Source organism: Podarcis liolepis, assembly GCF_965112155.1.
Source record: "Podarcis liolepis genome assembly, chromosome: 1".
NCBI classification, from domain to species: Eukaryota; Metazoa; Chordata; class Lepidosauria; order Squamata; family Lacertidae; genus Podarcis; species Podarcis liolepis.
The window spans coordinates 136,355,062-136,370,112 of record NC_139554.1 but is presented as its reverse complement, the minus strand read 5'-3'; the positions used below and the strand labels follow the sequence as shown (position 1 = coordinate 136,370,112).

General features: G+C 43.0%; 1 protein-coding gene across 1 annotated transcript in view; it reads right to left on the bottom strand.

The window, feature by feature from the left end:
• ABCA12 (ATP binding cassette subfamily A member 12) overlaps positions 1-15,051 on the bottom strand; it is a 125,552-nt gene that overhangs the window by 95,698 nt on the left and 14,803 nt on the right. The window contains exons 3-6 of the mRNA XM_083471236.1: positions 6,829-6,976; positions 4,337-4,425; positions 2,666-2,772; positions 1,441-1,620 (exon numbers count right to left, since the gene is read on the bottom strand). Coding sequence (XP_083327362.1) covers positions 1,441-1,620; positions 2,666-2,772; positions 4,337-4,425; positions 6,829-6,976 — 524 coding nt within the window. The remainder of the gene's footprint in view (positions 1-1,440; positions 1,621-2,665; positions 2,773-4,336; positions 4,426-6,828; positions 6,977-15,051) is intronic.

Genomic DNA, 15,051 nt, shown 5'->3' with positions numbered 1-15,051 from the left:
CCGAAAACCCAGAAGTAATTGCTTCCATTTTCAAATGTACCTCAGAAGTCAAACGGCTTCCACTGCATTTTTTTCTATTTTCTCCATTGACTTTGCCAACTGCCCTTTGTTCCTCGGTTGTCAAACATTTCGGAAGTCGAACAGTCTTCCGGAATGGATTACGTTTGATAACCGAGGTACCACTGTAAACCATTTTAAACTTCCCAAACGTGTGGTCTCTTGCTATGCTAAAGGAAGTGGGGAACTTTGGAAGCAACTTAGAAGGGGATATTTCAAAGGTCTAACAGCCTATATTTCAATGCTTTACTTTGTTGCATGCTCTGTGATTTTAAACCTCTGCTGGGCTCTCTCATTTGCCCAAAACTTGCCCCAAATCTAGGCACACAGTGAATTCTCATTTTATTTGACCATATTCTATTTTTCCTTTTACTAAACCAATACACATTTCCACTTCAGAAGTTCTTGGCAACTAGAGCTGATGAAGACCCTTCCCCTGAGACATTGGAGAACTGCTACCAATTGGGGTAGACAACACCTGATTAGATGGGCCAATAATCTGACTCAGTATAAGACAATTTTATGGGTAAGTAATGCTTGCTCATTTCTCAATTTCCCTCAAATTCCTGTTGAATTTTCCCTTTAGAACTCTTTGTCAGGTATAACTAGGGCCAAACTAGAAAGGGCAGCAGCAAACTTGTTTGTTGAAACTCAGATCTGCTCCGATCATTGTATAAAAGTGGGTGTGGGTATCCAAGCTTTAGAGATACGGAGGTATGTGGATTGATGGAGCTGAGCTCTCCCTGTACCTACTTCTCATCATCTCCTCTAGGACAGAGTTATTAAACCTGTGGACCTCATGTCTTTGTTGGATTCTGATTCCCTTCACCACCATCCAGCATGGCCAATGGTCAGGGAAACGTAATCTAATCATCTGAGAATTAAAATATCCATGATATAAACTATGTATAAGCTACAGGAAGTCACACAAAGGAGAAGGTTTAGAACTTCCTGCCCATGCAATCGTTTTGCTCTTAAAAACAGTCCCCACAACTCCCCTCTTTTTACATGGCTGAGAAAATCTAGGTTTAAACACTCCCACCTGCTGCTATTGAGTTTAGCTTAACAAATACTGCAAGCGTTCCCATCTCCAGCCTTTGCCCTTGACCAAGGAGAGATCAGCCTGCCTGTTTTCCAACAATCAAAGATAAAGTCTTATATTCCATCCCTGCTTCTCCCTGCCATTCATTTCCAGCTATTGCAGCTCATGAAACTGAAATGCCTCTTTCACAAAACTGCCAACTGTTATGCTGAGGGTACAGGGTGAGTGAATGGGCACAATGTGAAAAGCTCCTCTGATAAGGGAAGAGGGGGAACTTTTCCTCTAAGCAATTTGATTGAGGTTATTATTTAGCAGACAAAAAAAATGAGTTGGATACTCACTTTAGGAATCTGACTTGTGAATTCTTGAAAAAAGGACTCTACAAGGGACAAGTTGGTGAAGCAAAATGTTCGATAGATGTTTGTTCCAAAGACTTCCCAAAGGAGATTCTGTGATGATGCCGCCATGACTTTACAAATACCAGCTTTAAGGTTTCCTGCAGAAGACTTGTGCATCTGCATCTATAAAATAAATTTCCGTACAAGAAGAACTGAAAATGAGGTGGTTGTTTCAATGTGTGAATGATCAATGGTTTCATCAAATTTTTTGAACAGCTACAATTATTAGTGCAAAGGTTAGAGGATCACAATTATTACACCCACGAGGCTAGCAAAAGGACTCAGGGCACCAGAACTTGTAAGAAATCTAAATTGGGACTGTGAGCACCACTACCCCACCCCCATACTTCCCAGTAAAGGAATATGGAGCCTGTCCGGCTGCCATGCCTAGAAGTGACTATAGTTTGCTTGCACATGCACACACTCAGGGATGCACACATCTCTCTTAGACTTCATGTTCTATCTGGAAACCAGGAAGTATGTAAAGTATGAAGCTGCTACTAGCCCCAAACCCAGGCTCTTCTCAGAATGGACACTGAGATCCAGCACTGCAGGCCTTCTGGCGGTTCCCACACTGCGAGAAGTGAGGCTACAGGGAACCAGGGCCTTCTTGGAAGGGGCGCCCACCCTGTGGAATACCTCCCATCAGATGTCAAGGAGAAGAGTAACCCTTAGGAGACATCTGAAGGCAGCCCTGTATAGGAAAGCTTTTGAAGGTTTAGTGTTTCACTATGTTTTTATATATGCTGGAAGCCACCCAGAGTGGCTGGGGCAACTCAGTCAAGTGGACAGGGTACAAATAAATTAATTTATTATTATTATTATTATTATTATTATTATTATTATTATTAGATGGACTGTGGCTTGTTTTTTCCTGGTGTGGTGGCAGCAGCAGCAACAATGGAGAAACAGAGCATATTTTAACTATGGATTCATATGAAAGGTGAACCAGGCATAGTCAAATCACATTCCATTGCACATCTATTTGTACCAGATCTCCGTGGAACAATCTAGAATAAGATCTGTTGCTATTTGAACATACCGAGATAGCAATTTTGGAAACTAGAAACATGCTTGCATTTTCTTATTAAAATAAACCCACGCACTAATATTACGTAACAAAATGATATTCCAAAGGTGATTTCATTAAAGCGAATATAGAAATTACCTCTCCCAGACTGAGAATCTTGTTGAGCAAGTTAATTCTGGCATGGCTGGCTGATGAAGAAATATTTTCAGCAATGCTGCTCAGATTGACTGTTGAATCATTTAGCCCTGCAATGATTTTAAAAAACATACAAATTTCAAATTCTGAATTTGCCAAAGAATGAGCTCATGACGCCTCCTACGTAATCAGTGCCTCTGTTTGGCGTGGATAAATGTAGCCGTCATAATCCATTACTCCAAGCAGCAATAACTGGTAAGGCAGTTTGTGGTGCGAAACCAGGAGGAACCAGTTTGTTTTAGGAAGATCATGTTCTTGCCTTTGAATAAGGGAGCTGATGATCACCACTGTCTGCACCATGCAATCATACAATTGCTAGCTAGCTCAACAGTCATCCCTTGCTGATCTCAGAAGCCTGAATCAAGGTAATGATCCAGCCAACAGCCACACACTTGCACTTCCTTCCCAATGCTTCAAGGGTAGGATTTCCCCTCCCATCGCAGACACCCTGACTTGCAGTTTTCCCCAGGGAACAGCCTCATGTCACGAGCCACCCAAGGTGTTCCCACAAAGACTCTAAAACAGCTCCCATTCACTTCAGGGGGTTTCTTCTTCAGCAAAACTTCCTTTCTCCCTTCATGCCATTTTAAGCAAGCCTGTTATCTATCTGATTTCAAACTGGACTATGGGAGCCACAATTTTTTATGGCTTAAAAAACCAATTTCCTGACTTTGCCGTCGTCCTGAACAAATTTTTATGGCTCAGGAAACTGATTTTCTGCCTTTGTCTGAGTCCTGAGAAATTTCACTTTCACTTTCACTTTGCTCCCTAACCAGCCAATGAGGATACGTGAAAAGAAGGAAGGGGACTTTAGTTTTGTGAGTTGAGGTCCCCAAGACACCCCAGTAAAAACACAATTGACACATAATTTTTATTTAAAGCTTTTGGCATAATTTTGGCCACAACTTTATCAAAATACAGAAAATGTGAGTGGTTGCTTAAGGCAGCGCTAGCAGCAGAGGCTTCTGCCTCTTCCCCCTTCTCTCTCTCTCTCTCTTTCTCTCTCTCTCCCCCCCCCCCTGCAGACATGGAAGGAGCAAGCAGGGCCAAAGTTGTTTGAGCTATTTCTAAGCAAATTTACTGAAATCTACACTTCCGACATGGGTTGCCATACGTCTGGACATGGTTTTGAACGACCGAATCCCAACAATGCCTGGGAAATTCCAGGTGTATGACAAACCTAATATAAAGGCACACATCTGTAACTATTCTCAATAGTTTTAACTAATAAAGCACAATCATATCAATGTTTCCTGCTTGGCAGGGGGTTGGACTCGATGGCCCTTGTGGTCTCTTCCAACTCTATGATTCTATGACCTCCTGGGAATCAAGTCCTGAGCTTTTTGGAGCTTGCAGGACATGAGACTGCACACATATCTGGGAATAAGTCCCACTGAAGTTTTGCATATACATGTATATAGGCTTCTGCTGTTACTAAGATATCCTCAGCTGCTTAAAATAATTGCTTACTCACTCAAGTACCCATAGAAAACAAAGCAATTGTTTTAATAGAACTCGCCTGGGCCTTGTTCAAATACTTCTCCATGGTTATAACATTTATCTGCAGCTAAGAGAGGAAGTTTGCTAAACTCTTAATAGAATCAAATAACCTACCCAATGAACCATTCTTGCTTTTGGGAACATCAGCACTCTGGGATGATGGATGGCTGTCCTTCTCCGGGTTAGCTGACCTTCTCCATTTTCTGATAAGGAAAAAGGAGTGAGAAGAATCCTGCATCATCACTTATAGATACCCCTTCACTGAAGCTCCTTGCATTAAACCACTCAGGCCAAGTTCTTCCCACCAAAATGTGAATTTCTTGATAAAGCACTGCCTTTATTTCAAGCAATGGGTTGCTGTTTTGTTTAAAACCATTCTGGAACCAATCTTGATGCTATTTCCATTACGGACAAGCTATTTGCTTTCCCCCCTGGTGGTCTTTCTCAGAGGGTATGGCAAAAAGAGGACAGGGCCAGATCCAAGACTGCAGCTCCATCACAAGGTAATGCTGCAACAGTATAGCAGAAGCACCCAGGATGCTGCAGGTGCAACAGCTCAAGCACATGGCACATGGCAGCTCTTAACTGAGACAAATGCTGGTAGAAGTGAGCGTGATGAAAGGAAGACTGGGAACAACAGCAAGTCTAACCACAACCTTAATGACAAGATACAGAGCCCCTGCAACCACAAGGAATCAGCAGAAGCCCTAAAATGTGCTAACCAAGACTCACCATGAGCATGCAGCCTCTAGGCAGCAGTTCTCAACCTGTGGGTTCCCAGCTGTTGTTGGACTACAATTCCCATCATCCCTGAGCTCTGACCTTGCTGGCTAGGGGTGATGGGAGTTGTAGTTCAACAACATCTGGGGACCCACAGGTTGAGAAAGGCTGCTCTAGAAAGTTGCCATGAGAGAATCCGGCTCTCCAACTCTAAAGGTTTTGCCACTTCTGGGTTAAAACCTCGAGTGATTTGTTCATAAAAGCCAGGTGTGTAGAGGACAGTTTGGGAGATTTTTAATTCACAATTAACTCTCCTATCATATTTCCTCACCTTTCTCTTTCAAGACCTTATAAGAATTTCTCATGAATCCTATCTAAGTCAATTGACCAACACCACAAAATCAGGGTCAACCATGTGATGGTCCGCCACTCTCTTCGGTGTACACATTCTGTGTGACCTTAGGCAGGGATGCAGGGTTTGAGTATTGTATAGGAGATTCTGGGTGCAGAATAGATGTAGCTCAGTGACAGAGCACCTGGTTTGCATGCAGAAGGCCTCAAGTTCCACCCCCAGCCTCTCTAGGTAGGGCTGGGAATGTCTCCTGTCTGAAACCTAGGAGAGCGACTGCAAATCAGTGCAGACAACAGAGCCAGCTGGTCAGACTTGGGGTAAGGTAAACTTCCTGTGCGTGGTCTACATCAAAATATTTCAAATCTTAAGAGAGAGTCTCAGAGGAGCAAGGAATGTGCTTGATAAAATTGATCACTTAGTTTTGCTGCAAGCTGATACTATTGTTATGTGTTTGTATGTGCCAGATCCCTCTGATCCTTGGATTCAGCAAGTGTTAAAAGCTAATCAAGCCCGGCTAGCTTCCTACAGTTGAGAGAGTTGTGGCGATTCAGAGACCTATCTGCTAGCTCTGTGGGGATTGTTAATAGCCAGACAGATAGTTTGGGTCTATTACTCACTCCGGAGACAGAGTAATCTAGGATTTATCCTCAAGACACTTGGATCAAAGCCGTTTTTCTGTTGTCTGCACCTTGCACCTTGGACAGGAGCAAGGAAGAGCTGGCAAGCTAAGGAGCAATGCCAATAAAAGAATCTCACCCTCTCTTTTAAAAGCCCTTTAAAACATATTTAGTACAATGAAACTGTAATGAGAATCACACATCCCCTTTCCATCTGCTTGGGAAAATTTATAATTTGAAAATCTGTGAGTACTACCTTTTGTGGCTGAAAAAACAGAAAGGAAACTAATTGTTAAAGAGTTATAGCAAAGCAGACAGGCTGATTTCTGGTAGACAACAAAAATTAAATCAGATGATAGGAAATCCTCAATCCTTTTACTTTGTTTCTTGCCACTAAAGAACCGGGGAAATCAAAAGTGAAGCAGCCATAACTAGCCATGAGAAAGGAGGCAGACAAGAATTTGCTTTTGAAATAACACAGTTACAGCTGTAGAAGTCCAGGACTTTTAAGGGGGAACATTAAGGTGGATTTAATGTCTAATAAGGTCTAGAACATTAAAAGCACCCAATGTGGTACCTTTGGATGACCCAGTGACTGTTGGTATTGTTCGGCAGTTGATGGATGAATAATTTAAAATGATCAGATCAATGTTTGATGAAGATGAAGGGAATGATGGGAAAAAATGAGCCAGAGTAATATGAGGTCGAAAATGGAAATGGAAAGGAGGCATACACAGAGGCTTCAGACCAAATTGATGAAATGTTGGCAGGACTGGATCAATAAATAATTAAACAGAAAGAAGCAGACGGTGATGCAGAAATGGAAATGATTCCCACACAAGGATTTGGAGAAGTAAAAGATAAAATCACAAATGGTGAATCTGAATCTTATGTAACAAGAGGACTTACTCCCTTACCTGTTTATGGGTGATACACCATTCAATTTTGGTAGCAGGTCTTCAGGTGTATATGGTGTGCTTTTGCACCTGGCATCTGAACTACAAAGCACAGTTTGAAGAAATGGAAAGAAACCTGCACTGGGAAGGTTCCGGGGGGCGAGATAACCTGGAAAGTAGGCAAGAAATAGGCATAAATCAGTATGGCTTGGTGGTATGCATGAGAATCGGTGAAAAATTACGGTCCATTTTTTAATTATTAAAAGTTTCTGATAATGAAGAGAAGTAAAACAGAACCACGCATAGATTAGAAATGAAGGTTTGGACAGCAAATCTAAGTACAAAGAAGAGTGATATTTATTTCCAGCGGCCACTTCCAAGGGCAGAAGTAAACAAAGCCTTGTGCAGATGGCCAACCAGATCAAGGGGGTCAGACTTCCCAGCCCTGTTCTCCATGCATTCAAGGCTCCATCTGGAGAGGGTCCTGCAGCTTAGGACCCCCTGGGCATGATCTAGAGCCTGTCTTATACAGAATACAGAAGAAGTGCCCAGGTCCAGGATGAAGAAAATAAATCAGGGAAGACTGGAAGAGGCAAGAGTGGATATAGCCACTCAGATCGTTCTAGAAACCTTTATAACATATCATATACTATTCTTTGCGCATTGTCCTGCCAGACTTGCTCCTTGCCTTGCTGGCCTCTTTGCACCTGGCCTAGAAGGGCCAGGCCCTGACTGACTCCACTTGGCTGCTGAAAAGGCCAGAGGCCACCTTCGCTGTGAGTCAGCAGGACCCGCTTCTCAGGATACCTAGAGACACTTGGTGTGGGGTATTGTTTGGGGTTTTTTGTTGAGGTCAAAATTTAATTTTGGAGATGCTTAATTTTGTTGTTTTGGGTATTTTTAAGATTCATTATTGTTAGCCCTTATTATGACTTATGTAGGGATCACTTAATTTTATTGCATACCTATTGATATGTAATTTATTGGCTATTAAAACTTTTCTTATATTTTTGTGATTATGTAAATCTTTTCATGTTGTAAGCCGCCCAGAGCTTGGTTTAACTGTGGAAAGCCAGCATACAAATAAACAATGATGATGAAGAAGAAGTGTAATGGACTGATGAGCATTTGGCATTCTGTTTCCCAGGTTACTTTATCCTTGCCTGGTTTTCTGGATGCAAGGCACCAAGGTTTCCCCTCACTATGAACTCTATTACACCCCAGTGTAAAAGCTGACTAAATGGTGCACAGGAAAAGTATTCATCCAAAGTCATTAAAATCTATGTCTTTATTGTTGATATTTTAAATATGAGTTAATCCCAATCACACGTGTGGTGGTATGGTTTAAAGTGCATATAAGGTATGTGCTGAACCGACCTCCTCTTATTCCCCTCTCTTTCTCCTGCAGTCTACCCTCAGCCAGCTCACTTTTGGGACTGGAATCTGGCTGGGAGCAACGGCAGATTTAGGGCAGTGCAAGTGCCCCACAAAGGACACCAAGACGAGGAGGCACACAATAATATATTTATATGGGGTACCTACTGAGAAGATCCATTAAAAAGCAACTGTACCAAAATGAATTATTGTGAAAATAAGACATCTTTATGAGAGTTACCAAATTTTGTCTTCACTCAGGATGCCATATTACCAAAGTCTGTCCCTGCTGGGGGGAAAGTAAGGAAGGGGTGAGTTCACACTTAGATCGTACTCTCAATTGAGGAAAGCTCATGTGTAAATATTCAGATCTGCTAAGAGCTCATTTAGTTTAGCATAGTTGGCATGGTGTGGAGAAAAGCTTTTCTCCCTTGTCATACTAGAACTCCTGAACATCCAACGAAGCTGAATCTTGGAAGGTTCACGGCAGACCAAAAAAACTCCACCTTTGTTGCATGTAGTTAAAGCGTTGAATTTGAGTCCACAAAAGGAAGCAATGGCCACCAGTTAGATGGCTTTGAAAGCATTTGGCCCAGCTACAACATAAATCTCTCCCATACCATTCTCTACAGCCACAACAGGCGCTGTAACTCCCCAACAGTTTGGCTTCACCCCTGAAAGCACACTCCTCCTTTATTTCCCAAGACAGACAGGTGCCAACAAGGTAAATTCATGGAGCAAAAGGCTATCAATGTCCACCAGCCACAATGACCACGTTCTCCCTCCACTGTCCCAGGCTCTAGGCCTCTGAATGCCAGGTGCCAGGAATCCCAAATGGAGAGGTTCTGCTTGCATGTTTCTCATGGACATTTGGCTGGCCACTGTGAAAACAGGATGCCGGCCTCTTCCAGCAGGATTCTTCTTATGACCCTTGAGAATTCAGCCAGAAACGACTTGTTTACTCCTCCATAGTCCTTGATATTAATAAAGGAGAGGACTGTGGGGTGTTAACTCTGCTTTAGAGTTGAAAATTACAAATGAAGTCTACCTATTAATTAATGACTGTTGGATAGCAAAGCAACAATGATTGCACAGTTGCCTTCCTGTTCTAGAAGTGGATTCTGATGTAATTAAAGTAACATAACATTAAAATGACAAAGCAGTTAATTAGTGCCTTCTTAGGGCAGAACATCAGTCGTGGACAAAGGGGTTCAGAGATTGGAGATATAGATAGATAGATAGATAGATAGATAGATAGATAGATAGATAGATAGATGATAGTTTATTTGCAGGTTTTCCTGATAGTGGTTGCAACAGACACCATGGGTGTTTGCTATTTATATCATGTAAGGACAGTAAGTTTTGTTTATGCAAGCATTTCTACTCCATCTTTCTGTCCCATGACTGAAAAATCTATACATACAATAAGAAAAATACAGGAAAAACCATAATTGTAGCCAACAAATAAAAGCAAAGAGTGTCCAATAAGCAATCCCTGAAACAACAACAAGGAGAGAGTATAAAACTGGGGAAATTAAAATATATACAAAACACTCAAATGGCTTTAAATACAAAAAATACAGGAAAAATAAAAATTAAATCAAGGTTAAATGCAAAATTTTGTTCCATCAAAAGAAAAGGAACAGAATAGCAAGTAAGAACATAGCAGTTCATAGAACATCAGTTTCAGATTCTCACAGCACAAAACATGTTTATTCAGAAGTCCCTCTGAGTTCATTGAAACTTCACAGAAAGTTTTAAGTTTGCAGTCTAAGGGAGGAATCTCTATCTATTTTGACCACTGAGGAGATTCCTTAAGGGCTGTAAGACCTCTATTTGAAGGAGGCCTCCAAGGTGGGGCACATGGTTCTTCCTTTCTCCATTTTATCCTCATAACAAGCATCACGCCTGAGTAGGGATGAGAATCTGGTCTCCCAAATCTCAATCCAGCACTCAAAACTACTAGCTGATCCCAAGTAGGCCTGGGCAATGTATTGATTGAGGGGCAGACTGCGATGGCAGCTTCACTCAGCAGTATATTGCGAGTGAAACCGCTGCCACTCCTGAGTTCCTCTATGAAATATACTCAGAGTCGCAAAGTGATTTCATGCTCTTTATTCAGCTCATAGAGGCGAGGAGGAATGAATGAAAGTCCCCTCCAAGTATCTGCTTTATATACATTATTTACACAATGGGCTGCACATGATTGGCTAATTCTGGAATTCTACTGTAAGCCAATCAGGTTGTGGATTCACTTATATCTGGAGCATGATTGGGTGGTTCCTGCCAACCAATCATACCACTGCATTGTTCTAGGACCAATCAGACTGCTGCATTCTGAATCCTATTGTTCTAGGACCAATCAGACTGCTGCAGTTTGGATCCTATTCAACTCAGTACATAACACTCTACCACCAGTGCCCAGTGCACCAAAAGAGAAACAAGCTGTAGCCGGGTGCTGGAAGCAGAGGGATTTAGGAGCGGCAGCAGTTAGTGATATACCGTGAAGCCACCATCCCACTCTGCCCTCATACTGACGCAGAAGGAGAGACAAGCTACATTGGCAAGGCTGAGGAATGTGCGACTGCCCTTGCCTCAGCCAAGCAGTTTCACGGAGCCCCTGACCCACCACTGGCTCACATGAGCCGGTGGTGGTGTGCAGGCTCCATGAAACTGCTCCATTGAGGGGCGCACGGTTGCCGCTCCCATCAGCCAAGCAGTTAACGGAACACCCAGCCTACCGCTGGCTCATGTGAGGCAGTGGCGGGGTTGGGGCTCTGTTAAAGTGCTCCCTTCCCCCAGCTGAAGGAGCCTCAATGCTTCTCTGGCTTGCTTACAAGCCGGAGAAGCATAAGGCTTCACGCCCCTAGCTGAGCAACCCTAATGCTTCTCCTGCTCACGTGCAAGCTGGAGAAGGATTGTGGCTACTCAGGTGAGGAGCGGAAGGCTTTGTGCTCTCTAGCTGAACAGCCCCAATCCTTCTCCTGCTCTCATGCACGGTGGAGAAGGATGGGGTTGGTTAGATGGTGAGCATGAAGCTGCTTCCTCCCTGGCACTGTGAGGCGCTGGGGTGAAACCACCTTGGCGATCTCACCCTGATGCCTCAGCGCTGTGGTGGGAAGCGGGGTTTTGAACATTGCAATGTACCGCTAGATCATGATGTTTGCCTAGCAATACATTGTGATGTAGGAAACCTGACATTGTCCAGCCCTAATTCCAAACACAAAAGGCTTTTGTAGATTAAAATCAGCACACTGAATTGTGCTTGGAGATGCGCAAGCTTTAGGCGTCTGCTGTTCTGTAACTGCACAGCTATTCAGTGGCATAGCATGTGTTGCCAGAGTCTGGGACCTTGCAGGGGTGGGGAGGGAAAAGGATGGAATAGGCATGCACGTGCAACTGACCAATTGCATCCGCGTCACACAGGAGACCATAGCCACAGAGATAAGAAAAGAGTAGTCGATCTGTTGTCTGTGGAGGTCACTTCCTGTAATGGCTTGGCTCTCCCACAGAAGCGAAGCGAGACACTGGTAGGAATTATCTCAGGATTATTGCTCAAACACATAAATCACTCCTTCACTCCGTGTCTGACTCCAGGTTAGCAGTTGCCGAGTCTAAACTCTGCCTCTTCCTCTTCCTCCAACAGGGGAAAAAGCCCTTTCGCTTTCACTCTTTTCCCCTCCTCTCACTGACCCTTTCACGCCTTCGAGTTTTGGGGCTGGCTATTTCCGGCCTCTCTCCCTCTGTTTCTGAGCTGAAACTGTTAGTTTGTGTATCTCTGTTCTGGCGCCCCTTTCCTTGTCCACTATGCTCAGGGATGCTGCCTGCTCTCTGTTCTGTGTCAGGTGGCTAGGCTGGCCCTCCTCCTTCCCACATGCCAGGGTTCTTCTCTCTCTTTCTCTGGCCTCATTCCCAGCCTCTATCAGCTCCAGAACGAAGCTGACACTTCCTGGTTCTCATGGAGAAGCTGTTTTCAACGGACCCGGTGACAGAAGCACACGCCTGTATTAAGGCAGCACCCAGTGTTGAAGTTTTGCACCTAACAATTTTGCACCCGAGTCAATGACCCCTATGCCGCTATTCAAGCAGACACAGAATCCCTCAGACAACCTGTTACTTTACAAATGCGGAGCTGAGATATCCCACATTGGTACTGTGAGGGTGAAACTCACCTTGGTCACTAGCAATGGAAAACATGGCAACAGACAATATGTTCTGGGTTCTGCCTAAGACTGAAAACGCCATGTTTGGGGATAGCCTTCCTCTAGCTAGTGTCCTCCAGGCTATTTATATTAGCTCTGCTCAGCATGGACAATGGTCAGGAATAATGGGAAGTATAATCCAAACACCTGAGAGCATTAGGCTGGACAACTCTTCTTTAGGAGGGTAACACACTTAGGTAACACTAGCTATGGTTTTCTTCACAGTTATTGATCACAAATGTTTGTTTTTAAAGGGTGTTTTTTATCATTATTAGAATTGATTTTGATTTTTAAAGGAATCTTCATCTTCCCAACATTAAGCAAGGGAGTATGTTCCTGATTAGATCTTTCTTTCCAAGCACCAGAAACGCCTTCCCCTCCTTGCCACCACAGCGCTTGAACTGCCTTTCTGCCCACACCACCCAGATCAATTCCAAGTCATACTCAAATTTCTTCACTGATCTCTGGGATGCTGTGGAAGAAGCAGAGACCTACATTTCCCTCCCCCTGCACCTCACACCCAGGGCTTCCTCCTGCGCAAAGTTTCTCATGCACCCCAGAAAGTCAGGTGCTCTTGCTTAGAGGCTGAGAGAAACAATCCCTCCAAAACGCTCCTTCGCTCCTCCATTCTGGTACTTCTAATAATTTCAGGATCTGTTTTCTAGCATCTAGTAAAGTATGACGGATCTAAGAAATTAAAACTGGCTGTCAACTGAGGTTGAAAATAAAATGAATGGAACTGAGCCTTCAAACACATCCTGTTCTTGGTCCTGAAAATCATAATCTTTAAGCATGTTTCCCAAACCCTTATCTTCACAATGAGGCTTAGGGTCTAGCGCTCACTGAGACAGTAAATCTCCCTCTAGGCTGTACTATTTTAGAATGCAGGTGGACACAGAAAACTAGTCTTCTTCCTTTTTAATTTTTTATTTATGCATGTTCACAAACTTAGTATACACATCTTACATTTTCATTCTCTTATTTCTTTTAAAGGGCTTCCAGCTCCACCTCTCCATTGTTCTTTTTCTTCTTTTTTTTGCTGCATATCCTTTTTATGCCACCCAATTAATTGTATATATTTGCAGTAGAGTTTTTGACTGCTGTTCATATTTCTAACCCTTCTTGGAAATTTATTCTTTATTGTATCTCTTTAAATACATGGTAGTTTTCTATCTATAGATCTGTAAGCTGGTATAGCCTGGGCACAGATTTACTTCTTTGTAGAGAGCAAGGTCCCAGTATTGCATTGCATAGCATTCAGAGCTGGCTCTATCATTAGGCAGAGTGAGGCAACCACCTCGGGCAGCTGGTTATATGGGTATCATGAAAGGGTAGCAAAGTGATAGTTCTTTTATTTATTTTATAACCAGAGTGAGGTACTTGTGAGGTTTTCTACCCTAAGTGCCAGAATAACGTGTTGGTGTTTTTATTCACCATTTCGGGTTTTACTTTGGTTTTATTCAGCTGCTGTTTTATTCTGTTCTATACATTGAACTGATGTATTTTTTCTCCATATGATATGGTTTTAACTTTCACTGTAAACTGTCCAGAGTCCAATACCATTCGTATCTCACTCTCATAAGTTCTCCTGCACATGCTGCCTTGCAAGTCCTGACATACCCCATACTACACGCCACTATAGTACACTTGTTGACTAAAAACTCAAAAACTGAGAATAATTCTGCAACACAAAGTACATAAACTAGGACAATTTTAAATTTGACAGTGAATTTGAGTTTCCTCGATACAGAGTTGGGGGTGGGGGAGGGCAGGGATTGGCACATAATAGGTGGGAACTGATTATTCCAGTGGCAGAGTGCTTTAAAGTTCTGAATGAACATATCCTGAAAATAACGTACATAAATTAGACTTTGGAACCGCAGGGCTTAAACCTTGATGGACAACTCAGGTAGAGGTTCAGGATAGGTAGTGGATTGTGCCCCCATCTGTGCCCCTTCCTGAGGGTTAGCCCCTTCCTGTGGGTAACATATTTTGGATCTGTGCCCCTTCCTGGGGGTCAGGCAGTGTAGGTGAGGAGACCCTGGAGATTACCTGTGCCATTGCCCCTTAGCCATGACAGAGGCAAATCCTGTTAAAATTTAACTTTACAAGCTTTGCCACCATCGCAGCAAAATGACGGTGGTACACTGATAGGACCCCTTCCTCAGTGTGGCATGGATAGCCCTGGCACAACAGCAGATCAGGGAGAAAGGAGAGGGGAAAGTATTGGTGACAGTGGGGAGGAAGAGGAGAATGGAGGTGGGGGTACTTTGCCCCTGGAGACGCAAAGTGTTGAGGCAGCTCTGTGCCACTCTCCTTCTTATAAAGTATCTGGAATGATATTTTCCCACAGTGAAAATAGAAATTACATCACCAGCTTGAGTTTTACATAAGTATAAGTTCTGAGGAAATTATTTTCAAAGTGACATATTTCACTGGGACAAAAACTGCATGTCTTCTTTTCTATTTTTAACATAGCTAAAATCTCTTACTTCTGCCCTTGACGTTTCTGGGCTAGTGCTGCACTATTGACTGTTGTTGTGGCAGAGTTTACCAAATAGTGGTATGCAGTTTAAAATGCCATTGTTGATCATATTATTTATTTATTGCAAGAAGAGGCATCAGCTTAAGGAATTGCATTATGCATTTTAACAATTGTCCACTGGAA